The 27,651-nt window shown below is 35.1% G+C and overlaps 3 protein-coding genes across 3 annotated transcripts; 2 read left to right on the top strand and 1 right to left on the bottom strand.

Moving 5' to 3' along the window:
- The first annotated feature begins 12,583 nt into the window (after nt 1-12,583).
- On the top strand, nt 12,584-13,384 carry LOC138330754 (uncharacterized). The gene has a single exon (XM_069278278.1). The coding sequence runs from the start codon at nt 12,584-12,586 to the stop codon at nt 13,382-13,384; it is 801 nt and encodes a 266-aa protein (XP_069134379.1).
- A 2,103-nt stretch (nt 13,385-15,487) lies between these two features.
- LOC138330753 (uncharacterized) lies at nt 15,488-17,198 on the bottom strand. Its single transcript, XM_069278276.1, has 2 exons — nt 15,731-17,198; nt 15,488-15,543 (listed from the first exon to the last, which is right to left on the bottom strand). Exons 1-2 carry the CDS (start codon nt 17,196-17,198, stop codon nt 15,488-15,490), a joined length of 1,524 nt encoding a protein of 507 aa, XP_069134377.1.
- Nucleotides 17,199-21,845: 4,647 nt separating this feature from the next.
- LOC138332253 (uncharacterized) lies at nt 21,846-26,485 on the top strand. Its single transcript, XM_069280273.1, has one exon. The coding sequence runs from the start codon at nt 21,874-21,876 to the stop codon at nt 23,896-23,898; it is 2,025 nt and encodes a 674-aa protein (XP_069136374.1). The 5' UTR covers nt 21,846-21,873; the 3' UTR covers nt 23,899-26,485.
- The last annotated feature ends 1,166 nt before the right edge of the window (nt 26,486-27,651 follow it).

Raw genomic sequence — 27,651 nt, 5'->3', positions numbered from 1 at the left:
AAAAATATAATGTTTTTATTATGTAATTTTTATTAAATTACTTATAATGGATTCTATTTTAATCAATCAAATATGGTACAATTTTAATGATTGTCACGAGTTTTGATCGCGAATGTTTTTTTTGTTTTTAATTAATAAGCCATGCCAACGAATTTATTTTATGAAACTAATTTTTTTACATTTCTCTGCTCAAAGTATTAATTTCCAAAACTATTTAAAAAAAAAGAGGTGGCACTAGTTTTTCTTACAAACTATGGATACATGTATGCGACTATAATTAACACGTGGGTTCATCTTCACATCTGTACCTTAATATAGTATACAATAACAATACAGTGCCCAACTGTACAAAACGTGGACTATGTTTTTTTGAAAAGGTAAAGCGTATATAGGCCAGTTATTTTCACAAGCAAATATTGTCGTTGATTTCGAAAAAATACTAGAAAATTCGATTTGAATGGATTTAAAATTTGCGATTTAGGTATAGGTACAATTATCTTGATTTTATTGATTAGATATTTTGACTATAACGGTATCTATATCGTTGCCCCCGCGAAATAAACATAAAAAATAGCTGGCTAATTATACTGGTAAACGTAAGTTTTAAAATAAATGGCTATACGGTAACATAGTTATAAAAAATAACTGTCTTATACAGTATCTAGTTATAAAATAACTGTCTAAAACGGTATCTAGTTATAAAAATAAACTGTCTATACGGTATCTAGTTATAAAAATTAATGTCTATACTGGTATCTAGTTATAAAATAAACTGGCTATACGGTATCTAGTTATAAAAATAACTGACTATACGATATCTAGTTATAAAAATAACTCTCTATAACGATTCTCTAGTTATAAAAATAATGTCTATAACGGTATCTAGTTAAAATAACCTCTCTATACGTTATAAAATTAACATGGCTATACGGTATCTAGTTATAAAATAACTGTGTCTATTACGGTATCTAGTTATAAATACTGACTCTACGGGTATCTAGTTATAAAATAACCTGGGCTCGTATTACGGTATCTAGTTATAAAATAACTGATTATACGGTATCTTAGTTATAAAATAACTGTCTATACGGTATCTAGTTTATAAAATAACTGGCTATACGGTATCTAGTTAAAATATAAATAACTGGGTCTATACAGTATCTAGTTATAAAATAACTGGCTATACGGTATCTAGTTTATAAAAATAATTGGCTATACGGTATCTAGTTATAAAATAACCTGTCTATACGGTAGTCTAGTTATAAAATAACTGAGTATACAGTATATCTAGTTATATAATAACTGGCTATACACGGTATCTTGTTATAAAATAACTGTGTCTATACAGGTATCTAGTTATAAAAATAACTGTCTATATACGGTTTCTTAGTTTAAAAAATAAGTGGTATATACGGTATCTGAGTTACAAAATAACTATCTATACGGTATCTAGTTATAAAATAAACTGTCTATACGGTATCTAGTTATAAATAACGGTGTCTATAACAGTATTTAGTTATAAAAATAACTGGCTATAAAGGTATCTAGTATAAAATAACTGTCTATACGGTATCTAGTTTATAAAATATAACTGACTATACGGTATCTAGTTTATATTATAACTAGTTATAAAATAACTGTCTATAAGGTATCTAGTTATAAAATAACTGGCTATACGGTATCTAGTTATAAAATAACTGGCTATCGGTATCTAGTTATAAAATGACTGGCTATACGGTATCTAGTTATAAAATAACTGTGTCTATACAGTATCTAGTTATAAAATAACTGTCTATACGGTATCTAGTTATAAAATAAGTGTCTATATGGTATCTAGTTACAAAATAACTGTCTATACGGTATCTAGTTATAAAATAAGTGTCTATGCGGTATCGGTTGGCTATACGGTATCTAGTTATAAAATAAACTGTGTCTATACAGTATCTAGTTATAAAATAACTGTCTATACGGTTTCTAGTTATAAAATAACTGTCTATACGGTATCTAGTTATAAAATAACTGGCTATACGGTATATAGTTATAAAATAACTGGCTATACGGTATATCTAGTTATAAATAAAATAACTGACTATATGGTATCTAGTTTATAAAATAACTGGCTATACGGTATCTAGTTATAAAATAACTGACTATACGGTATCTAGTTATAAAATAACTGGCTATACGGTATCTAGTTGGCTATACGGAATCCAGTTATAAAATAACTGGCTATATGGTATCTAGTTATAAAATAACTGACTATACGGTATCTAGTTATAAAATAACTTGTTATACGGTATCTAGTTATAAAATAACTGTCTATACGGTATCTAGTTATATAAAATAACTGGCTATACGGTATCTAGTTATAAAAACAACTGGCTATACTGTGTCTAGTTATAAAATAACTGTCTATACGGTATCTAGTTATAGAATAACTTGCTATACGGTATCTAGTTATAAAATAACTGGCTATACTGTGTCTAGTTATAAAATAACTGTCTATACGGTATCTAGTTATAAAATAACTGTCTATACGGTAATCTAGTTATAAAATCAACTGTCTATACGGTACTAGTGTCTAGTTATATAAATAACTGTCTATACGGTATCTAGTTATAAAAATAACTGTCTAATACGGTATCTAGTTATAAAATAAATGTCTATACGGTATCTAGTTATAAAATAACTGTCTATACGGTATCTAGGTATAAGTGTCTATACGGTATCTAGTTATAAAATAACTGTCTATATGGTATCTAGTTATAAAATAACTGGCTATACGGTATCTAGTTATAAAATAACTGGCTATACGGTATCTAGTTATAAAATAACTTGTTATACGGTATCTAGTTATAAAATAACTGGCTATACGGTATCTAGTAATAAAAATAACTGGCTATACGGTATCTAGTTATGATATAACCGGTGTAAAAACGGGATTAGTTTTCGTTGAGGTATAAAAGGTAAATCTTCCCTGAAACTATAAAGAAATCTGCATTCTGCAGTGAAATAACAAAATTTTGTCTACCATCTGTATAACGAGACGACAAGACTAATGTTCTTTACTGTTCTAAATGGCAAATGTTATATGTAACATAACCTCACCATTGTATAAAGACCATGTGACGATAAAGGTTTCTTTTTGGACTGTCCTATAGACAGATTTGCAATAAAGTTTTACATGATGATCATATTACCATCTTCAATATGGTCGGTTTATGTAGATCACTTGGCGTTACGTGTAACTATATTTCCTTTGGTGACCTTTATACCCAGGTTTGTAGTCATATTTTGGAATGCCTATAGCCACCAAATGAAAACAATAGGCGTGTATAGCGTTGTTACATGGAATCCGGGCGATTTATCGACACCGTGCTGTATCATTGTTTGTAAACGTTATACTAGTTCTAAAATGAAAAGTCAATATTGGTGTGATTACACAACACTCAAAATTGAAATAATGAAAGTTGACTTTCTCAAAAACTTGTTGACGAATATTACATTTTCTTTTATTTCAAAGGAAACTTGTATATGATTTATTCAATAGAGAAGCCAAATGCATATATTGCTTTGTAAATTACGTTGAGCAGGCCTTTGATGTTGTATTTAAATAATAGTGGAGAGATTGAATCCAAATGGTTCCATAGAGACCAATCTATTATCATTGTCGGTGTTCATATCATGCCGCTATCACCAAACGATCTGGTCTATGCTATGCAGCATCAACGCCGCCTTCCAGCGCGTGAGCCATTGCCAGCAGTTCCTTAGGGAGGGTCCCAGCGCGTGGCAGTCACGTGCTTATTGTTGATGAGAGAGGCCGATAAAGGCTTCACTGCATAGTGTAAACACACACTAGCGCTACTAAGTGTAGTCCGTACCCGACCCCAGTCCAGAATAATGTGCTTTTATGATGATGGCTTTGGGACAAAACAAGAGCAGAGTGTCCCAGGATAGACAGGGTTTTCTTTGGTAACTAAGGAAGTGTTGGTGATGTGCTTATAATTATATAATTTCTTTTCACTGTTTTATATTGTTATTGTCGAATTCACATCATTTTTATCAAGTATATCAGATTTCCGCCTCTTGGTTATTTTACTGACATGCGAACATTTTTGCCAGAGCCTTTTGCTATGGTCTTTCTTAGTGTTTTCATATGAAGAGATGACACAGATGAGATATTATTGAAGACATTGAATACGGAATTATCTTTTTACTGAGATACGCACTATTCTATAATAATCTTGCATTTGATACGAAATGGTAGGAATAGAATTAACACCCCTACCCAACACCAAAATAGTGGACTTTACAGCACTTAATATCAAAATCATCGCGAGATAAGGAATGTTTTAAAACATATTTGAAATGCTTTATTTAAATATCAGGAGAGGAAGTAGCCTCCTTTATCTGGATGATTAATTTGCTTATTGTACAAAAGCTAATTAACAAGCACAATGAAGCATTAAGTGCATAGTAATGATGGATATATTAAGTAATGTCTCAAAACTTTCTAAAATATTACTCACCTCTGTTACCGACCGTCCTGGGCTGGAATTTTCAAATGACTTAAAATATAACTTTGTAACTGTAAGAAAATCTAGAGAAAGTAAACTTTTTTGAGAATTATTGAAAATTTGTCAAAATGAATGAAATAGTGATACTATGACTTGACCGAATACTTTTGGCACGTTAGTTTTTCCTCAATAAGGTGTTACACCTTCATCATTGATTTATAATAGTTAGTTTGGTACCTTATTGGTTTCGGGAAGAAGTCAGTAACTTTAGCTGTATCACTGTCGGGGGAAATGACAGAGACAGTGTTCCCCACCCCGATACCGAGCAAACGACCCTTGTTTCACACCAATTCACGTCAAAAGAGCTTGGATACTATTCCATCGATTCTCCGACACATCACGGAAACAGGTGACTCACAGGAGACCAAACCACGCTAACCAATCCGTCTTGCTTAAACCTGTTTGTTTTCCGAAATATAATTATGTATCATTTTAAAATGAAATAAATCTAATACGCATATGGTTTTCCTCAACGCCGTTAAAATGATTGTGCGATTTCTGAAACAGAAACGTTGCCTCTACCTGCATTATTGATTCCTATGTGACTTTAAGGCTATAAAAGATATGGCGGTTGATGTTAAGATGTACGCAGGATATAATGATGGAAATATGTATAATTCATGTTCTGTAAGCTAGTAGTTTCCTTTCCCTAAATTAACCACATAAAGCTAGTATATTTGGTTGGTTTTACATTAAGATGACTGTGTTTTTATAAATTTCTCGAAGTGGCTGATCTCTTTTTCTACCCATTACATGTATTAGTATTGGATTAACTAGTGGAATAGGTCTTCCTTGATTGATAAACTACAACCATGCTTAATTTTCTAATGGAAACAAAAATTACACGTCGTTATAAAGTCAATACGCCTAAAAGTGAAAAGTGAAAATATTCAGCACTGTGATATATATCTTTCTTGAAATATAGACGGAAAATTACTAGAGAAACCGATAATAAAATTTGATCGATAACTCCAATAAAATCAATTAAGAATTTTGCCATGAGCAACCCCTTACAGTTGGACAAAAGGTTATATACAGTATGGTACTGTGGTACTATATTACAAAGAATGATATTTTCAGATTTATTTGCTTCGTGTCTGTATATATTAAATGATCTTTTGTTTTCAATTCTTTTGCCATAGGTGTCTCTGTTTTCCTTAATAGTCTTATATACATTCAACACATACATACAACACATACATTCAACACACACATACAACACATACATACAATACATACATACAACACATATATACAACACATGCATACAACACATATATACAACACATGCATACAAAAACATACATACAACACATACATACACCACATACATACAACACATACAAATAACACATACATACAACACATACATACACCACATACATACAACACATACAAACAACACATACATACAACACATACATACAACATATACATACAATACATACATACAACACATACATATAACACATGCATACAAAAACATACATACAACACATACATACAAAAACATACATACAACACATACATACAAAAACATACACACAACACATACATACAACACATACATATAACACATGCATACAAAAACATACATACCACACATACATACAAAAACATAACGTTTATTCTACAAGGTTTTCATATTTGCATTATATTTCCGAAAAAACCAACAGTTAACACATGTGGCTAGGATTTGTATAATGATGCGTTCAGTCCGTAAAAAAGTTAATGATAACAGAAATAGTGATTGAAAGTGAATAATGTGATTTATCTGGATTATACATGACGCATTAAAATTACACTTCACATTTTGTACAGAATTGCAAAAATGATTGACATGTGGATGTAACAAAATGATAAGAACCTTGTTCATACAAAAATGGGGCTCAACTTGCCTCAACATATAACTGGGTAGTGGATATCCATCCTACTCTCCAGTTATGTTCCCCTACATACATTTTACTGAAACAGTAAATATGAATTATTTTTGTAATAATATACAATTGAAGTTTGCTGATTAGCATGTCATGTTTCGAAACATCATACAATAATAAAACATGGGTTGACGAGTGGTTTATGATTGGCCGCCTATGTATTGCTATGCCAATTCACGTAAGAAATAGCTATATTTGTGTCTAGGTGATGATGTTGATTTTGTATCGAATTTATATATTAAGTGAATGAGAGTTTCTTTAAGATAACAACAGTATTATGTTAGGTATTTGTCGTTTGCAATGTTAGGCTTGCATCTGAATGGTGTTGAATCAGTATAAGGCATGTTCAATGCAATTTTAAATGACAGGTTGAAGACGTAGGCCGACACCCTCAATGTCCATATCATAAGACATATTACACAGAAGATATTGACATATCTATGATAAGATTGACACAATGTTCCAAAGTTAATGATAGATTATATTTAAGATATTAACATCTCGATTAAAATATATATGTAAGATATTGACATCTCAATGTTAATATTGACACAATGTTCCAAAGTTGATAACAGAATTTATTACATTTTTCGGAGTGAAATATTAAGGTTTTACGATGAACATAAAAGCGGTATATTTTCCTCAAGTAAAATATCAATTTTAATATTTTCACTCGCTTTTGACCAATCGGAATGCAGCGTTGACTGTGAAAATAGCATGTTGATTGTTACTTCATTAGTTTGTGCACAAAAATAACGTCATATTTTTGTGTAGAAATTTGACGTTATCCTCACAAAAATATGGCATAATAATCGCAAGGGCAAAGAACTGTGTTCGATACAATGGTGCAATAACCTTTGGCGGAACTAGTAGTAATGGTCTTCTGTTCATGAAAGCGAGAAAACAAATGTAATGTTTCGTGAGGTGGAAACTTTGATGAAACTCGATTCACCCGATGAAATATAACTGGTATTCTTCAAGAAACAAGGAATTTCCTCTATATATTTAAGATATTGATATCTCAATGGTAACATTGACACAATATTACAAAGTTAATAACAGAATATATTTAAGATATTGACATTCCAATGATAATATTGACACAATGTTCCAAAGTTGACAACTGAATATATTTTACGATATTGATATCCCTATGATAACATAGTCATCCTGTACCACAGTTTATTTCAGAATGTATTTGAGATGTTGAAATCTCAGGGATATTAACACATTGTTCGATAGTTTGTTTCAGAATATATATAACATATTGACATCTCTATATTTACATTGATACAATGTTCAACAGTTTGCTTCAGAATATATTTAAGATATTGACATCTCTATGAAAACATTGATATATTGTTTAAAACTTGCTTCAGAATATATGAAAGATATTGACATCGCTATATCAACATTGAGACAAGGTTCAACAATTTGCTTTAGAATATATATTTAAGATATTGACATCTCAATGAAAGCATTGATACAATGTTCAACAGTTAGCTTTAGAATATATATTTAAGATATTGACATCTCTATGAAAACATTTATATAATGTTCAACAATTTGCTTCAGAATGTATGTAAAATATTGACATTTTTATGAAAACATTGATACAATGTTCAACAATTTGCTTTAGAATATATATTTAAGATATTGACATCTCTATGAAAGCATTGATACAATGTTCAACAGTTTGCTTTAGAATATATATTTAAGATATTGACATCTCTATGAAAGCATTGATACAATGTTCAACAGTTAGCTTTAGAATATATACTTAAGATATTGACATCTCTATGAAAACATTTATATAATGTTCAACAATTTGCTTAAGAATATATGTAAAATATTGACATCTTTATGAAAACATTGATACAATGTTCAACAATTTGCTTTAGAATATATTTAAGATATTGACATCTCAATGGTAATATAGACACATATATATTTAAGACATTGACATCTCAATGAAAGCATTGATACAACGTTCAACAGTGTGCTTCAGAATATATATTTAAGATATTGACATCTCTATATAAAGCATTGATACAATGTTCAACAGAAGATATTGACATTTCTATGAAAACATTGACACACTGTTCCACAGTTGATATGATACTGAGTATATATTAAGGTACAAGGTATTGGTATCTCTATGAAGACATTGACGCACCCTACCACAGTTAATGCTATGGTGTATTTAACCCCTGTCCCCGATGACAAGTGTTCGCCTCCCTGTACAATGTAGGAGGAGGATAATTACTACAATAGTGACAGTCGGATCAGGAATCAATGGCGGGAAAGGTTTCGGTATATTGTCATGTAAAAACCGTTTACTGAATCAGTAGGAGTGTCGGAGCGTGAAATCCTTGTAAAGTGTTCATCATCGGTAATAACTGCGTGTGTCTGTAGACTGGTGGGGGGAGGGTGGCGGTGCTGGTCGGCGTAGTGGTAGATTCCTGTTGTAATCTAAGTGACACTAATAGAGAGCGGACAGCAATGAAGTGAGGCGGTATAATCAGACTACTGTATAAACTCTCTCGGTTATTGATACTTCTGGCCAGGCGCTGGTGTAGTCACTTACATGGATATTAATATCAGAACAAAAGAATGTTTCAATGTTAGTGAAAAGTGAGACATGTAGAATCATTGACAAAAAAGAATATTATGGTTAGCTCCAGTGGTAGAAAATACATATCACTTCAGAATTAGAATAGATTAATGGATACGTAGTTAGGGGGTTATATTGAAACCAGCGTGTCGATCTGTCCGTTAGTAGAAAAAATGTTTGTCCGGAGAATTCCTAAACTATTGGGTCAATTTCAATGAAACTAGGCAGCAGTTGTTGAAAATTTGGTTGCCATGATAACCAGGTGGTCACTATACACAAGTTGTCTAAAACGGTCATAAACCCATTACGTTTCTGTTCAATTTGGTCAAGTGATTAACTATATGAATATCTATAGACTCATTCCATACTTTATCAAAAATTACCATGGAAACGTAAATGGCAGACATGTGGTTGTCTTAATCTCATATAAAGGGTAGCGGGCAGGTATAAGTTATAACGGACAGTTACTACATTAATTACAGCGTGCATGTATTAGTTACAGCGGACAGGTACTAGTTATAGCGGACAGTTACTACATTAATTACAGCGTACAGGTATTAGTTACAGCGGGCAGGTACTAGTTAAAGCGGGCAGGTATTTGTTATAGCGGACAGTGTTTAGTTATAGCGGGCAGGTATTAGTTATAGCGGGCAGGTATTAGTTATAGCGGACAGTGTTTAGTTATAGCGGACAGGTATTAGTTACAGCGGGCAGGTACTAGTTATAGCAGGCAGGTATTAGCTATAGCGGACAGGTATTAGTAACAGCGGGCAGGTACTAGTTATAGCAGACAGTTACTACATTAATTACAGCGTGCAGGTATTAGTTACAGCGGGCAGGTACTAGTTATAGCGGGCAGGTATTAGTTATAGCGGACAGGTATTAGTAACAGCGAGCAGGTATTAGTTATAGCAGACAGTTACTACATTAATTACAGCGTGCATGTATTAGTTACAGCGGGCAGGTACTAGTTATAGCGGACAGGTATTAGTTATAGCGGACAGGTATTAGTTACAGTGGGCAGGTACTAGTTACCGCAGGCAGGTATTAGTTATAGCGGACAGGTATTAGTAACAGCGGGCAGGTATTAGTTATAGCAGACAGTTACTACATTAATTACAGCGTGCAGGTATTAGTTACAGCGGGCCGGTACTAGTTATAGCGGGCAGGTATTAGTTATAGCGGACAGTGTTTAGTTATAGCGGGCAGGTATTAGTTATAGCGGACAGGTATTAGTTACAGCGGGTAGGTTTTAGTTACAGCGGACATGTATTAGTTATAGCGGGCAGGTATTAGTTATAGCGGACAGTGTTTAGTTACAGCGGTCAGGTATTAGTTACAGCGGTCAGGTATTAGTTACAGCGGGCAGGTTTAAGTTTTAGCGGACAGTTTTTAGTTACAGCGGGCAGGTTTAAGTTTTAGCGGACAGTTTTTAGTTACAGCGGGCAGGTTTAAGTTATAACGGACAGTTATTGGCTTAGAGTTCTAGATTTTTTATTATATTGCATATATTTTAATACCTATGGGATACGATACAAACTAAGCGACATACGATACATATCTCCTGGTGTACGATATATACGCACAATGTACAATACAATTTATGTATCAAGGAAATGAAAACCAATTAAGATGTTAATACACATCCGTTGCTCCCATTCCAGTGAAAAGGGATTCATATACAAATAAATTATGTATGTATTTTAATAATTATGTTGGTATTTGATTTTATGCGTACCACAAATCGTTACCAGGCTGATAACGAGAGTCATTATTCATGTATTAAACTACAAATGATATCATGTATTTTAAGAGTTTACGTAGTTGATACGTTTTCCAGCTTCTGGTATTATTACAGCGCAATATACTTAGTCGGTGTTACACAACATGCTAAACAAAATCTACAATTTGACAGATGGTGGCATTTTAACTGCTGAAATTCAAAACAAAAGTTGAATGATCTTTGCACAAAGTATCTGTCTCTGTGATTTACTAAAAGAAAACACATGGCAAGGTCTAATAAAGCGAACTATCAGAGAGGCCCAGATTTGTGTGGCGTGTGGACAAAGTGTGACAAATTGCCTGTAATCAGCGTCAGTTGTCTCGCTGATGTGAAACAAGCCTCTCGCCGCCAATAGGATAAATAGCAGTTTTCTTTAACCTCCGACAGGGGGAGCTGTGAGCAATGTATTGGTATAATGGGGCATAACCTCACCACCATCAGGGGAAGCTGCGAACGGTTTGCCAGTGTACTTGTTAAGTAACCTTATCACCGTCAGGAGGAGCTGCGAACGGTTAAATAACCCCGTGACCTTATCGAAAGAAGATATTGTACTTGAATAGGGCACTTAACTTTTCCCAGTAAAGCTGTAAATCAGGACATGATAAATACGTAACTTTAAACAAAGAAATGGCAACTCATGCATTGTATTGTAGTGAATGGCGGTGACTTGTTCACAAGAATAATCTTACAAATGTTATGAGCACAGAATGCAATAAATAACATGAGATAATCACGTTATGATACGTATAGGGTTCAGTCGTAGATTTGTCAGACTCGGAAGCCCCTCGGATGGGGTGGCGCCATGTGACCTCGTCATACGGGAGTGACGTCATTCCGCTTCCGGAGGTTTGGTGTTCACAACAGTATAATGAGAGCCGACAAAAATATCTGATAGTTCAGAAAAACAACAGAAGATTATGAAATAAGTCGATATCTAGGTTTGTTTACCGCATTGGAACTCTTTTGTTGTTGATACGACGAAATAATGAGTTACAGGTTTGGAGCGGTTGGTCAGATATCATCGGGATGTAAATACATATCTCAAACCAAACAACTCGTGGTTCGTTGGTTAGCTAATGAAGCGATCGACAAAGTATCCTTTCCAATGATAGATCGTGTATTTACATTCAATGCATTTTTATATCTCGTTATGACTTAAAACTGGTAGAGCATTCATGGCGTCTGTTGTCTATGTTAGAAAGGTAGAAAAGCGTTGACAACACATTTGCCTTTTACATAGATAACAACACGTATCACTCGTATTTCCCGTAACGGGTTGATACAGGGTTCTTCTAATCCCTAAAAATGCGAATTCATACTGTGCTTTTCATCCGAAACTACATTTGTTGTTCCAACATCACATCAAAGAAATTTTCAATATTCTATCTTTTAAATAATATCTAATTTTTTGATGAAAGCCATTGATCTCTTCAATATTTTGTATCCAAATGATATGCTAGAAAATTCCCTAAGCGACGTTACTACATACACTTTCACGTCATGCTTGCATATTCCCTTGCTCGCTTACATATTGATGACGTCACAATTCTGACTGCAAAGACAGATAACAGTTTTGTTATGTATTGGATCGTCGGGATAAGTCCTGATTATAGTATGTACCCGTTTAGTGGTCACGTGAATAAATAAAGCCTCGTTCTGGTGTAGTACACACATGTATGTTGTAGTTGTTTATTTGGCGTCCGCTCCCAACATTTATAAAAATGCCAATTATGAAAGGATAAACGAGGAGATAAGTGATACCAACTGGGACGAAATAATTATGAACTCTAACAACATCAACGAGAATTGGAACACTTTCAAAAAGGTGGTCAAAGAAATAGAAGAAAGCCATGTCCCTACAAAAATCATTAAAATAGGTCGGAACAACAAGCATAGTTTCCCAGCAGATACAACAACACTTGAAGCCATAAAAAAGAAGCATTCGTTATCAAGGAAGGCTGCAACTACAAAGGATATGAACGTGAGAAAGGAATACAATAGGGTCAGAAATAAAGTAAGGAAATTAACACGCAGATTGAGGAAAGAATATGAGCACAATATAGCGATAAAGGCAAAGTCGGATCCAAAAGCAATTTGGAATTATATAAAATCTAAATCTACGTCGAAATCAGAGATTGGAGAACTATATGCAAAACCAGCGGACAAAACTTCAACTAAAGTTACATCAAATAAGGGAAAAGCTGAAGTGTTATGTCGGTTTTTTAGCAGTGTATTCATACAGGAATCGGACACGACCCCTCATCTGTACATAAGAGAAGTCGCCGAAGAGATGTCACAAATGAATATAGAACAAGAAGCTGTATCAAAGATCCTAAAAAATCTCAAACCGGATAAATCCCCCGGACTAGACGAACTCCACCCGATGTTCCTGAAAAACACCTCTGGTACAATATCATATCCAATAACGAAGTTATTCAACCAATCAATTTCAACAGGAACTCTCCCCGGATGATTGGAAAAGGGCTCGAGTGTGTGCCATTTTCAAAAAAGGAGATAAGTGTGAACCGGGAAACTATAGGCCTGTAAGTCTCACGTCAGTTGTTTGTAAAACACTAGAAACTCTAATAAGGGATCATATAGTAACATTTATGAGGAAAAACAAGTACTTCTCCAACAAACAATACGGTTTCTTATCAGGTAGATCAACAACATTACAACTTTTAGAAGTTTTGGATAAATGGACAACTGCTTTAGATAAAGGTGACGTAGTCGATTGTATATACATGGATTATCAGAAAGCTTTTGATACAGTTCCGCACAACCGTTTACTGAATAAATTAAACTCATAGACAGACAGACAGACAGACAGACAGACATTCTTTATTTCCTCTTTTTATAAGAGATTATGTCAATCAAACAATATATATCAATTTACATATTACAGTACATATATTTACATGATAAATAATACATTAAGATACAGAAAAGTCAAGAATTGTGTTCATTTCCTTCAGCATTTCCTGGACATTTACAGACATATTCACCATTAGATTTTCCCATTCATACTCATGCAGTTGCACACAGGAACGATCTCCCAATAAGAAGTTACATTGGTTTTTGTCATTTAAATTTGCAAACAAAATATAAGAGGGAACCTCAATAGCGTTCACTACTCCATCCATCATTATGTCACGAGTTTGAAACAGTTTTGGACATTCAAGCAAAAAGTGAAGCACAATATCAACACTAAGTTTTCCACATAGTTTGCATAATACAGTATCAAGTTCGAACACAAATGAATATTTCATAATATCTACTAGATTCCACATACATTTGTGAGATTTTTGTCTTGTGCTCAGTTCTAGTACAGGGTTGATTCCTTGATTACTATGTATTGTAGCATATCTAGCTAATTCATCTTTTTTATACAATTTGTCTCTCCAATGTAAAAAATAAAAATCTGTTACAAATCTTTTTACAAAGCGTTTCCAACAATATTGTGGTGGTACAAATTCGTTTGTCAAAAAGTCAGGTATAAAAGAATCAATATTGAACTTCTTCAAAATATTAAATATATCTGGAATAAATCCGATTTGTACCTTTGAGCATTCTCCGAACATGAACTGACATAATCTTACAATAAACAACGCTTTCCATACATATTTGATACTTCCCAGGCACAACTTATTCCAAAATAGCATTTTCTTAATCTCTACTTCACGCCATATATCAAACGCACCAAAACATTGGGTGGTTACTAGTGTAGACGACCTTTTTGGTAACCCAATACAGCGACGACAGGCATATCTATGTACTAGTTCTAATTCTTCGATGGATTTCTTTGTATATCTATTCCAAAGTTCACATCCGTACAGCATACTGGAGTATACGACAGACTTAATTATGTTAAAACTAGTTACAGGATTAAGTCCATTAGCATGAATACCAATGCCAAGAAGGGAATTGAGAGTTTTCCTTCCTTTCAAGCAAGACTCCGTAATACCGTTGTCGGATTGTAGGTTACTCGTAAAAGATATACCGGCATACGTTTTGTGGTTAGCACACGGAATAGCTCTTTCTCCGAGATTACAACATATCTGGTTATTATTATTAACATGCGATTTGCGAGAATGTTCAAATACCATAATTGAACTTTTAGCAGAGTTGTACTTTAAACGCCACTTCGTAGAGTATAGAAACACTGTGTCTAGCTGGTTTTGGAGCAGAGAAGGCGAAGCAGATAGTAATAACGTGTCATCTGCTAGTAGTACACAAGGTATGTGTATATCTTTGATTTTTAACCCGAAGTTCTGACTATCTATTTCAACGGCAAGATCATTTATCATTACAAGAAAGCACCATGCAGAGAATACTCGACCTTGACCTACCCCTTGGTGTATTGGATACGAGTTGCTCCGTTTGCCGTCAAATAGTACCGCTGACGTCACGTTAGTAAACGAGTCACGCAAAAGTCTCCAAAACTTACCATTAAAACCCAAATTGTATATTTTGTACAAAAGACCGTTTATCCATACACTATTAAAAGCTTTTTGGTTATCTAGAAAGGCAGCGAAAACTTTTGATTTCTTTTCAATATAATATGAAATCGATTCCTTTACCGTAAATGCTGCAGTGATACTTCCACATTGCTCTCGGAAACCTTGTTGAAGTCTATGGGGAAAATTCATGACATTACATAACTTTATAATTCTAGAATAGAGGAACTTTTCTACCAGTTTTTGCAAGACAGGTGTTAAAGTTATGTCCCGGTAATTGTCCATTAACGATCTGTCACGATTACCACCTTTAAACAGTGTAATTACTATGCCAAATTTAAAATGTTCAGGATAGAACCCACTTTCAATCATGCCATTAAAACACGAAACAATTGTATCTAACATGTTATTACTGGCATATTTGATGTGTTCAAGTACGATACCATCGTGCCCGCCAGCTTTTCCAGTATTCATACACTTCATAGCATGTTTCACCTCTAACACTGTAATAGGGCAGTCACAAATACCATCAGTGTTGTTAAAACTATTAGCATACATATCTTCGACCTCGCTTTCAATTTGCTTTTTGAATAAATTATCAAAATGTGTTTCGTTTAATGGACTAGACAGCCCGCGAAAATGCTCATACCACGCTTCTCTCAAGATATCGGAGTCGCGTATAATCTGTCCATCTACCAGTAATTCATACGAGGAAGAGTGTTTATTAATACTCCTTTTGGTTCGTATAGCTTTATAGAATGTTCCTATATCAAGTTCTGCCAAACTTTCTAGTTTTTCGAACTGTTCCCGTTCATACTGTTCGCGCGCAAGGTTCAGTTCATTTCGAAATAATTTCTTTGTGCCTTTGTATTCACTGTACGTTTTATGAGCGTGCCCTCGTGGACGACCTTCATCGATCCATACTGACCGTAAATGTCTCATATTGGTATGTAATGATTTCACATTGTTATATTTCCAGTAGGGCTTTAAATAATGTCTGTAACGTTTAACGGGAAATGACGATTTCGCAGCGATATTCATTATATCAGCTAGTTGAGATATATCTGTTGGTTTATTAATTTGATCCAATAGCATATCTAACTGTTTGTGATAGTTACTGATGTGTTCACTCGTTACCTTTTTCCAGTTAATCGCCGTACTTAATGGTTGAGTCTCACGCTTATGGCATATCGTCCGAAAGTTCAGTTGTATTGGACGATGGTCTGATATATTAAGTGAGTGGTCATCATTTATACAACAGAAATCTATCAAATCAACTTTCGAGTTTTCTATAAGTATGTGGTCTATCATGGACGTATGACTGCCATCACCAGATATGTATGTATAGTTAGGACCACGTGACCAGCTTTGGGAATTAACTGATATCAAATTGTGGTCTTGTATAAATTTTTCTATGACAAGACCTCTCTCATTTGCTTCATTGTGGTTTTTAATGCCACACCTTTTTGATAGATGAGCATTAAAGTCACCCATTACTATTACAGAACCCATTTCAATATACTTGTCATACAGATCATTTAAACATAAGACTGTATCAATAAATTCCTGATGAGCTAAATTAGTAGACGGCATAAGAACACCTATAACGTACACGTAAGAGCTTTTAGTGTCTATACAAATACTAATAATTCTGTCATTACCATCTTCAATAAGCGGAGTGACTTTCAAATCTTTACGCCACAACATAGCAACACCTCCGAAACCGCGTCGGAATCTGTTTTCTGGCTCTATCGCTATTCTACAATCGGATCTGCCAACTGCTTTAAAACTTGTATCAATAGTGTTCAGAAAATCAAGCTGTTCCGGCATTAGCCAATGTTCAGAGATAAAACTTATATCAACATTGCGAAGAGTATCACAAAGATATGGCGTGCCGTACATGACACCACGAATATTCCAACTTTGAAGTTTCATTCCAGTTGAGTTTAGAATGAACATACAACAAAGAAACAAATTGATACAGTATCTAATACACATCATTGTCGTAATCATACCAGCTACTCACGTTACGACGTTTATCATTGTAATAGTCCCTGTTCTTTTCTGTTCTGTGGTCATCGTCTCCGTAGTCAGGTTCGTCATTACCAAAACCGTTCGTCTCGGTTCCGTTCCACCGTTTAGATTCTGGTTCGCGCGTTTCCTTTGGTGATCGCGAGTCATCGCGATCCCACCAATCGCGGACTAACACACCCTCTGGCCAGAATGAACCATTTGTGACAAGTTCGTAGTCTTTCTCCACCACATTTACCCTTGCTGTGTAGGTTGGGTTCTCACTGTCCCAATATTTTAACAGTTTTACCCAGGTTATTTTAACGCCACGATCCGCTGCGTATGACATGATCGATTGGATGATTTCGTTCGATGAACCATCCGCTTTTATTCTGGACATGAGTAAGCGTTTCGGCTTACACTTTCTCTGTACACCTTGAAATACATATCTAGGTCTTGCTGATGAATTATCTGTGACAGACTTATCATTAATGTGTAGGACACCGCGTGTGCTACCTGCAGATGCATCTTTTACACTTTTTGCTTTTTCCGCATAGCTTGGTTTTTTTATAACAGTTTCTGGTTCCAAGGTAATCGGGTCGTATTTTTTACCGTCGCCAGTAGAAGCGTTGGTAGATGAACTTTTAATCAGCCGAATTTGGCTCTTTACAGAACTTTGCGGGGTGTCTTTAATATCTCGCGCGTCACAACTATTCGCATTTACAGTCGTTTTAGCTACTATATTGCCGTCTATAGTATGTCCGGATGCACTTTTTATTTTATTGAGTTCTTTCTCGAGTAATTCTATACGCTTCCCCTTTTCTGTATTGTCATGCCTTAATTCTTTTATTTCGTCCCTCATGCTCTTTAACTCTACATTTGAGGTATGTACTAGAGAATTGAGCTGTTCCAATATCTCGGACCGCATCCCAACAAGTAGGCGAAATAGATCTTCCGTGGCGTCCACTCCTATGTGACGATTCGCTGGAGTACCGTTATCGTTACGCTCAACTGGTTTCTCAGTAACGGTACCTGTACTAGTCGTATCGAGATCTGTTCTCGACTTATTTCGATCCTTGTATCGCAGAACAAGTTTCAGCTCCTCGACACCAACGCTACCCCCGATGTAGTGATACAGAAGATAAACATCGTCTATAAGTTTTTCTTCTGCCTTTGAGCTTCCGCCATTAGTACGTTTCACTAATACTCCGAACGGCGTAGAAGGAATCCTCTTCAAAGCACAATCATATAATGACTGTCGAACATTAAACAACGCTTCGCTATCACATTTGTATACTCTTCTAATGTATGATTTAAAGTCAGATTTATTAAGCGACCCCGCTTCCTCGGATAACAACTCATAAATGCCACTGTCTATTTGTGTGGACGTAAGACTGATTTCGCTTTTTTCAAACACAGTTTTTTCTTCTGTGATACTTTCATCACTTACACTAGACATGATTTTCAGTTACGTACATTTCATGCAGGCGCTTGCTGTTTATATGTAACTTGTCAACATGCTTACAGTTTGTACAGTACGTATATATGTATAGTGTTATCGTGAGAACAGCTCACCGGTCACTACACACTTGACCATGGTCACACAATTTAGAAAATACATTAGTTCCAGTTTATGCAACATAGTTTTCACTATTTGACAATATCATCTCGAAATGTTCACACATCATGTGCATCCTTTTCCTTTACGTGTCCAAAATGTATATATAAATGCAGAAATTTGTAAAAACTTACGGAGCTGTTGTAAAACCGTCCGCTCACCTTGACGCATGCGCTCTATAAACATCCGTTTACTGAATAAATTAAACTCATATAATTTCAACCAGCAGATGAAAACTTGGATTTCATCTTTTTCGAAAGGAAGACATCAAATGGTAACAGTGAATGGCAAAAATTCCGAATGGTCAAGTGTAACATCAGGAATTCCACAAGGATCGGTTCTTGGACCCTTATTATTTGTGATATTTGTTAATGATCTTCCAGATATAGTGCAGTCAGACGTATACTTATTTGCGGATGATACTAAAATATTCAAGGCTATCCGTGGCAAAGATGATGCTTTAGATCTGCAAAGTGATTTAGATACAATGTCGAAATGGAGTGAAACGTGGCTTCTAAAAATGCACCCAGATAAATGCAAACACATGAGGATACACAAACAGAGAACAAGAAACCAACGTGAGGAAATTATACAATACCAGCTCAATGGAAAAACACTGCAACATATAGACCAAGAAAAAGATATAGGAGTAGTTGTAGATTCCACGTTAAGCTTCGACACCCATATATCAGAGAAAGTAAAAAAAGCCAATTCCATGTTTGGACTTTTGAGAAGAACTTTTCAGTTTTTAGACATCAAATCATTTATTCCGCTATATAAATGCTTAGTTCGGTCTCATTTGGACTATGCTTGCCCCGTATGGGCGCCTTACCTACAGAAGCATATAGAAATGATAGAAAGTGTCCAAAGAAGAGCGACAAAATGTCTACCAGGAATGTCACATCTAGCATACAGTCAAAGGCTGGAGAAACTGAAATTACCAACATTGGCATATAGAAGAATACGAGGAGACATGATAGAACTCTTCAAAATTTTAGATGGAATATATGACTCCGAATGTTGTAACATTTTATCTTTATGGAAAGATGCAACGGACCGCGAGAGCAGCAGGGGGCATAGGAGGAAGCTATTCCATACAAGATCTAAACTATGAGATTAGGAGAAACTTTTTTTCACTAAGAGCTACTAAGATATGGAACGATCTACCAGAGAATGTAGTGATGGCGCCAAATATAAACTCCTTCAAAAATGCGTTAGACAAACATTGGAAAGAACAAGAACTCTTATACAACTACAAAGCCTTTATACATCATTAATTTATTATTATTACCGGATAAAAATGTATTAACTGTAAACTCTATATTTTGTCTGAGTCTGGTATAGAGGACTTTACATATAAGTCCTGAACCAGAAATAAACTTATCTTATCTTATCTTAACATTGTTGATACACAAGTTTTATACAAAGATAGAATATACAAGCTTATAATAAATTTTCTTTGATTTCATACTAAATCTGGCTTTCTTATTGGCCGATCATTTTTTTAAACCACTATATTTCAATTTTCATTGAGGCTGGACTCAATGAAACTACTTTAAAAATCCGGATTCATTTGCTCATGAACTTGGGTATGAACTTGGGTATCTTATCATCTGCCTTCGCGCAAGAAAATATTTCATCTAGACCTACTTTTACCTAAGAAGCTTCCTACAAGGCCTAGACATATATCTAAACAGCGATGGCTTAAAAATTGCAAATATTACGGACAGATTTTTACAATTTTTAAAACATTTTTATGAACTCGCGTTGTACTGACTCTGTTACTCTTGTGTATCGTTCGAGTCAGCAACATTGCCTACCGAAGCAAAATAAAATGTGCCATGCCCCTGTGTGACGTGTATCGAAACTACGTTAGAACTTCTCAGTTACAAACAAATCATAAAGCCTAAACGTTGATAAGAAATACTATAAAAAATTCAACGAGTGTTGATTTACCTTTAATCAGTTGTTTAACTTGTATCAAGGCTTAAGGCTACATAAACCACTAGAACCTTTCCGTTCCCATCACGTTACGGTGACTTTCCATTTTGAATCGAAGCGGAAGACAACCATATCACACAGTCAAGACATTATCCTTCCGCATCTTCGGCGGACGATTTTTGCAATCACTTTTAAATATATAGTAAATGTTTTATGTTTCATCTGGATTGCATTGATAATAAAGTTGTTTTTAAATAAATGTATGGCAAATTGTAATATTTGCGCTATTTATTTCTAATTATTTGTATTCTAATGACGCACTATTTTCTAACGTCTCTCGTTGTAGGCTTGCACAAGCCCAGAAACTCGCAATTTTTTTTTAAACAAAAATCAACAAAAATCTAATACGATTGAATTGAAATATAAGGATTGAATCTTGCTTTGGTCGATTTCACGGGGTGATGAATTGAGTTGCTCTTGAAATAACTTCAACATGAACTATGAACTGCGAAGCAGTTCATTCAATTTGTTTCAAGAGCAACTCAATTCATCATCCCATGAAATCGACCAAAGCAAGATACTTACTTTAAATGAAAAAATCTGAGAATGGTGGGAAACCCGACGTTATCGTGACGTCACAACAGAAACATTTGACGTTGCGTATACGATTAAACGTGCTTTATTATATAAAGTAATTTGGAAAATTAATTAAAAGCATAGTTATCACTATTTTTCAATTTCATCTATTTATGAAATAAATTTTGTTTGCAAACTTTTGTGAGAATCTACTTATACAACGAATTCTTTCATACCCCGATGAAATTATAAAATAGTGACACCAATGCTCAAATGAAAATGCATGTTTTACAATGTTATATTAATATTACTTTTTCCTATTCACAGATGAGTGAAGTGGTCCGCAGCCTAAGGATCAGGATGACTTGGCCGGTGCGGTGTATACTTCTAATCCTTGCCTGGTGCACTCCCCCAGTCTTGTCTAACTGTGACTTCCCTTCCTATCTCCCCCCGGGCGTAGTCTGGACAGCTACCTACAGAAATAAGGGCTATCTCACGCTTTATTTTAAACAAAATATGATTGACGCCATGTACTGCCCTTCAAGCGACCAGAACTGTATAAAATACGAGCGGACTTGTATCCAGGAGGTTGAGCCTGGGAAATATCTGGTCAAACATCAGCCCAAAGGTCGGAACTTTAATAGCCATCCTGAATATATGTGTATACAATTTATCAAACGGTCGGATTATATAGTGCAATTTAAAACATCCGCAAAGCTTAATTATCAAAATCCGAATTTTTGTTCGGAAGAAAATTTAAATTTAGATCATTGGCCTATATTATCGCCCACAATGACCAAGAGCACGCCAATCACGTGTCCGATAGTGGGAGGGTATAATATGCGAATCCTAGGGCCAGACGGAGAAATATGTCCCGGAAAGCTTGTACTTCCGCGCATGGAAAGTGAGTGTGAAGAAGGCGACGGCATAAGATTCGACTTCCGGTATGCCGATTGTTTACATCCAAATTTAAATATGCGTATCCAGCAAAGTGTCAAATGTGTGACGTCATGGGAATATGGTAAATACACTTTTGTAATTCTTAGACCTCAAACGGACGAGTTTGAGGCTTGGTGTTTACGTATTACTCGGGACAACTTAGGCGAGGTGTCACAAATTCATTTGTTTATGGATCCTGTGTGCGATCCCGGAACCGGAAATGGTCACGGTCAAATCACCGAAACGGATAACTATTTGTCGATTACACTTCAAAAAATCACCATTCCCTCTGTTTGCGCTAACGAGTTTGAGGGATGTACTGATAGGCGTTTCTGTGACAACGAGGTGGTGGCGTTTTGTCATTTGTCCTGTAACCGATGTGAGCAAGAAACACAACCGTGCACGTTCCAGGAGAACGTCCGAGGCTCCTGGTTACTGGACACTCGAGACGGTGCACAATATATGAATATATCATCTTACCAGCTTGTTGTTCCTAAATTTGGAAAATTTCTGTGTTTGGGCAGAAATGTGTCCGAAAATGATAGTCGCACTGCTCTTCTGCATGTGTTTGATAACGGTTGTTTCCCGCGGTTCGCTTGTCTAGAGATGTACCAGCCTGCCACTTCAGTTCGTCAGTTCAGACTCAGCAAACGGGTCAACTGGCCTTTCTGGCCTATAGAGGAAGCGAAAAGATACACGTGTAAAAACAACAAATTTAAGATTCAGGTCGATTTAGGCGAGTCGTCAAAAACAGTGGATATTCCAACTCAAGTTTTGCTCGAGACAAAGGTTCACTACAGTACCAATTGTAAACTACCAGACCTCGGTTTTACCTCGAATTCTCTGTTCTTCAGGGAAGGAGATAGGTGTAACGGGTGTCTAATATATGACCCGGCTACCAGGCCTGACAAAATTGACATCGTGATGATAAACTGTGAGGAGGCGGCGAGTCATATTCAGTACTTATGTCTGGCCTCCCTGGACCTAGGCCCTGACACCAGGGGCGTGGTCACGGGCACAATGCCGGACCGTGAAGGTCGCATGACCAAATTCTACTGCTGGGTCTTCACATTGGACGGCACGAAACGAAAGATCATTGTCCTGAAGGCGTCAGACTGTAACATGCTGTCTGTGGAAAAGGTTCTAGAAGGTCTCTTGACGCCAGAGGGCAAATTTGACGTGGTCGAAACGGAGCCGGGAGCTTGTCCTCGGGTCGAGGAAAGGTATATTCCCCTCAGTCGCCGTCCAGATCTGGAAGAAACACCATTGACATTTCACGAGAGGTCCACGCGGCGGCCTATCTATAGAAACACCCCAACGCTTCTTATAAATCAACACAGTCAGCATACTGTTCCCGATTCCGCCCCGCCCAGGGGAGCTCACTCTGTCGGACTATTAACGGTTCTCGTCATCCTTTCGCTACTGACGGGGGCAATTCTTGCATAGTCTCGAGAGACTTCTGCAAGTGCTTACCAGAGACTGTGAAACTAATTATATCAATGTGTTTTGTCGTACAGACTGCTGGCCAGAAATCAATTCACGCTCATCAGTCGGAAGTTAAAAGGAAACAGGCGCTAAATACGCCATCAGTTTTCATAAATCGTAAACATTGATATCGAAGAATGGACTTATGTGGAGGATAATGATCTTGAAGGAAGCTTAACTTTCATTGTATAGCCTTGTAGTCAAAATCAAATAGGACATATATTTTTTCTTGAACATTTTGATAAAATTGTTATGGAAGTTATGTTGGTAATGTTAGAGGGCACGTGTTCTGTATAAAGGGAGATCACTCTTACTGATCATTGCTGCTGATTTTGTCCAATTTCCATTTAATTATGCTGTTCTGTTGTTAGCGAATGAGCTACGGTGGTTGACATTGGCTCAAAGAGTCACAAAATACATCACTGCATGGTCATTATAGCAAAATGTATTCCATATCTAGCATATATTTAGTCGCATAGTTCAACGTCATTGAAGCCATTGAACGATTGTACATACATGTTTACATATTGCTCAGCCCACGATGGTACTTAAGGAATCGTGGTAAACGTATATCATGTTATTGGATATCACCATGAAAGATCATGTTGCCAAAACAAGTTAAAAAACGAAATATTTCATTTGTTCACTTCGCTAAATCTACTTTATAACATATTTTTCCAACTTGGAAATATTCAATCCATTCCGTATGCTCATATTGACTTCTGTTGTTTCATTATATATACTGGCGTGTTTGTAATGAGTGTGTCTTGTTGTAAAACATTGTTCAAAATGTGGTGAATTATTCAATATATTTCTATCAAGATATCTGCGGTTATTGCTAATTTACACTGCCGTCGGGATGTGGGTATTGAAAAAGTATTTTTAGCTTAAATTATCAGGATAACTATATCAATATAGGTTTATATTTCTTGTTTCGGTTTGTAAAGTCTTACTATATGATAGTCATTTATTTGTTTAAATATGTGTTTTTGATTTTATATACAAATGGAAACATTCTGAATGTTTCGCGTTGTGGCGGAAATCGATCATACTTCCTTATAAGGCAGTGAACGCCAGCTAATGGGGCGAGTATTCCGTGACGTCATCACGTACGCCAGGTTATCAATGTTTGTTCTGTGACGTCATCATGTTAATTAAACATGTTAGTTGTTTTAAAGGATAGGTAGAATTATTACTGTAAGGAAATGTAAATAATTATCATTGTGATGTAGATGTATTAGAGTTATCTCCCCTCGTTTGATATATGACGGGAGCGTTGTATATATCATTTGTAAAATGTTTTATTTTACCATACGATAACTCGTTATCGCTAATATACATTGTAAGTATGTATGTATGTAACTATTCCATGAGATAATCACCTGTCTCAATTTCCCCCCAATTTTACATATAATTATATCTATTTATCATCTTATTTACTTGTATGAGTTTTACATTTTTACATCTAGTTTCCGGAAAAGTTAAAATGAGTATTATTGTGTTTATGCTACTGTATAAAACTAAAATGATGTTTGATGTTAGAAATTTGCTGTCATTCTCATTGTTTAGAATATTTATTTCTAACCAATTGAGTATCTAAGGCAAAACTTCATTAGTTTCACTTTTATTACAATTGTTGTCCAAACTTTGCCAAGATATATAGGTGTGTGTCAAGGACGACAACTCGGGGAGGCGATAGATTATTTGTGTTACACTTAATCGCAGACATATTGTACTGTTTTTTTCACATAAAGTTGCTATTCTACATTGATTTATTGAAGCCAAAAATGAAACATTCCACCTTATAAAATTCTTATTGTAATTGTGTATGAATTACAAGATATAGCTGAATAACATATTATGATACTGGCAAATGCTCTATTTCAATATTCATTCATTGAGAAATTTTGCACATTAGTGAAACATTTCACTGAAATAATTTACTAAATACAACTGTTCTGTATTGATAAGTACATAGGACATTGCACTATTGGCTATTCTCAACGTCAGTCGAGTCCTTGGACCATCCTGATGTCAATGGCTTCATGTGATGTGGACCAGAAATTGTCAATGACCCAATCTGATGTCAACCAGAAATTGTCAATGACCAATTCTGAAATCAACTGGAAATTGTCAATGACCAATTCTGAAATCAACTGGAAATTGTCAATAATTAAATTGAATATCTGTCGGAATACATTCAGTGTGGTTACTAGATGCTTCCAACTTTCTTTAGCGTGCGATTTTAATTTTCGCGAATTTCGCAATCCAAATTCATGAATTTCTTATCGCAAATTAATATCTACTTCATTTATATTGATAAGGATTTCCGTTCATTGTTCTTAATCCGCAAATGTTAATATTCGCAAACTTTAAAATCTATATCGTGATAAATTCGCGAAAGAAAGTCGGCGTACACTATCCAGAACATGTAAATTGGACCCTATATTACTTATCATTACTTATTATCATTACTATTTTGAGTAAATAATTACTCATCTATCGTTTTATGTGTTTTTATTCTGAATAAACATGTTGAAATATACTATGTGATGTGTTTCTGTTTCTCTGCTCTTTGGTGAAATTGACATGTAATTTCTCATTATGTTGTGTGGTATAATTATACAAAAAGCAAAGTTGATATGATACCTCGGAGAAAATTCGTCGACGTTTGGACAGAATCTTGAAATAATTAGATATTAACGAAACTTTGTATTTAAACTAACATTAAAAAGATCTTGGACCAATATTTCTTCATAATTATTTTAAAATACCATAAACTGTACAGTTTAAACATCACATTTTGAATATCAAGGAAATGGTCAATGATTTTCGGAGCCACTGTTTCATGTTTCGGCTTTGTGTCTCGTAAACACATTATATCAATAACAAAAATTTACTATATCAATTCACGTATTCAATTTTGGTTGTGTAAGAAATATGAACTATACATATGAGAAAGAGACACATGAATTCATTCCTACATGACACAGAGTAACACAGACGTATTTTTAGAAAGCACGCATGATTTCGTGTGTGACTATACACTCCCAGTCTGTGTTTCACTGTTTTTCCATCATCTCTGAACTCTTTATTAGCAAACTGACATTTATAGAGACCCCTTAGTGGTTATGTCCGACATAAAGATTACTTACAGAATCACTATTTAAATTCAAATAACTAAGGCCAACGTCAAATGTTATACAATATGGTATAAATCGGTTTGATCACCACACATTTTAACATTAGGATGTACACCAGTATCTCAAAACCTTTATCGGAACCCTTCCTTTTGTATCTTATTACTAATTTGCGGCATAGGGTCAGTAATTCTAATCTGATTTCAAGAAAATGTTCACTACACTCAGCCGTATAGAGACAAGTGCATCATACTGACGCCATCCAATTTTCACTTTCATCAATTACTTTCACATTTGAAGGACTTGAAGTAGCCAACATAAGTAAAACTAGATTTGATCGCGATTAAAACACGAGATTTCCATCCACCAAAACAATCATGTTATCGATCAGACGATCGATCATTTTAGTACGTTTTCTCTTCGCATATTATAATATACTATATCTTTAAATGAAATCTCAACATTTTGTGTGATTTATGTGAAATGAAGCCGCCACTTTTGTATAAACTATAGTTCTGTTTTAGATGTGGTTATTAACACGTAACACTGGGTAGCGGCCAGATCTAACGGCATT

Source organism: Argopecten irradians, chromosome 9 (genome assembly GCF_041381155.1).
Source record: "Argopecten irradians isolate NY chromosome 9, Ai_NY, whole genome shotgun sequence".
Taxonomy (NCBI): Eukaryota; Metazoa; Mollusca; class Bivalvia; order Pectinida; family Pectinidae; genus Argopecten; species Argopecten irradians.
This window is presented reverse-complemented; position numbering and strand designations above follow the sequence as displayed.

Bases quoted from the DNA above. Each gene is read 5' to 3' on its own strand.
- LOC138330754 (XM_069278278.1), top strand. From the start codon at position 12,584: ATGTATGTTGTAGTTGTTTATTTGGCGTCCGCTCCCAACATTTATAAA.
- LOC138330753 (XM_069278276.1), bottom strand. From the start codon at position 17,198: ATGCCGGAACAGCTTGATTTTCTGAACACTATTGATACAAGTTTTAAA. The intron at 15,544-15,730 runs GTGGGTTCTATC...TTTTCCCCATAG, and splicing joins TTTTAATGGCATGATTGAAA to ACTTCAACAAGGTTTCCGAG.
- LOC138332253 (XM_069280273.1), top strand. From the start codon at position 21,874: ATGACTTGGCCGGTGCGGTGTATACTTCTAATCCTTGCCTGGTGCACT.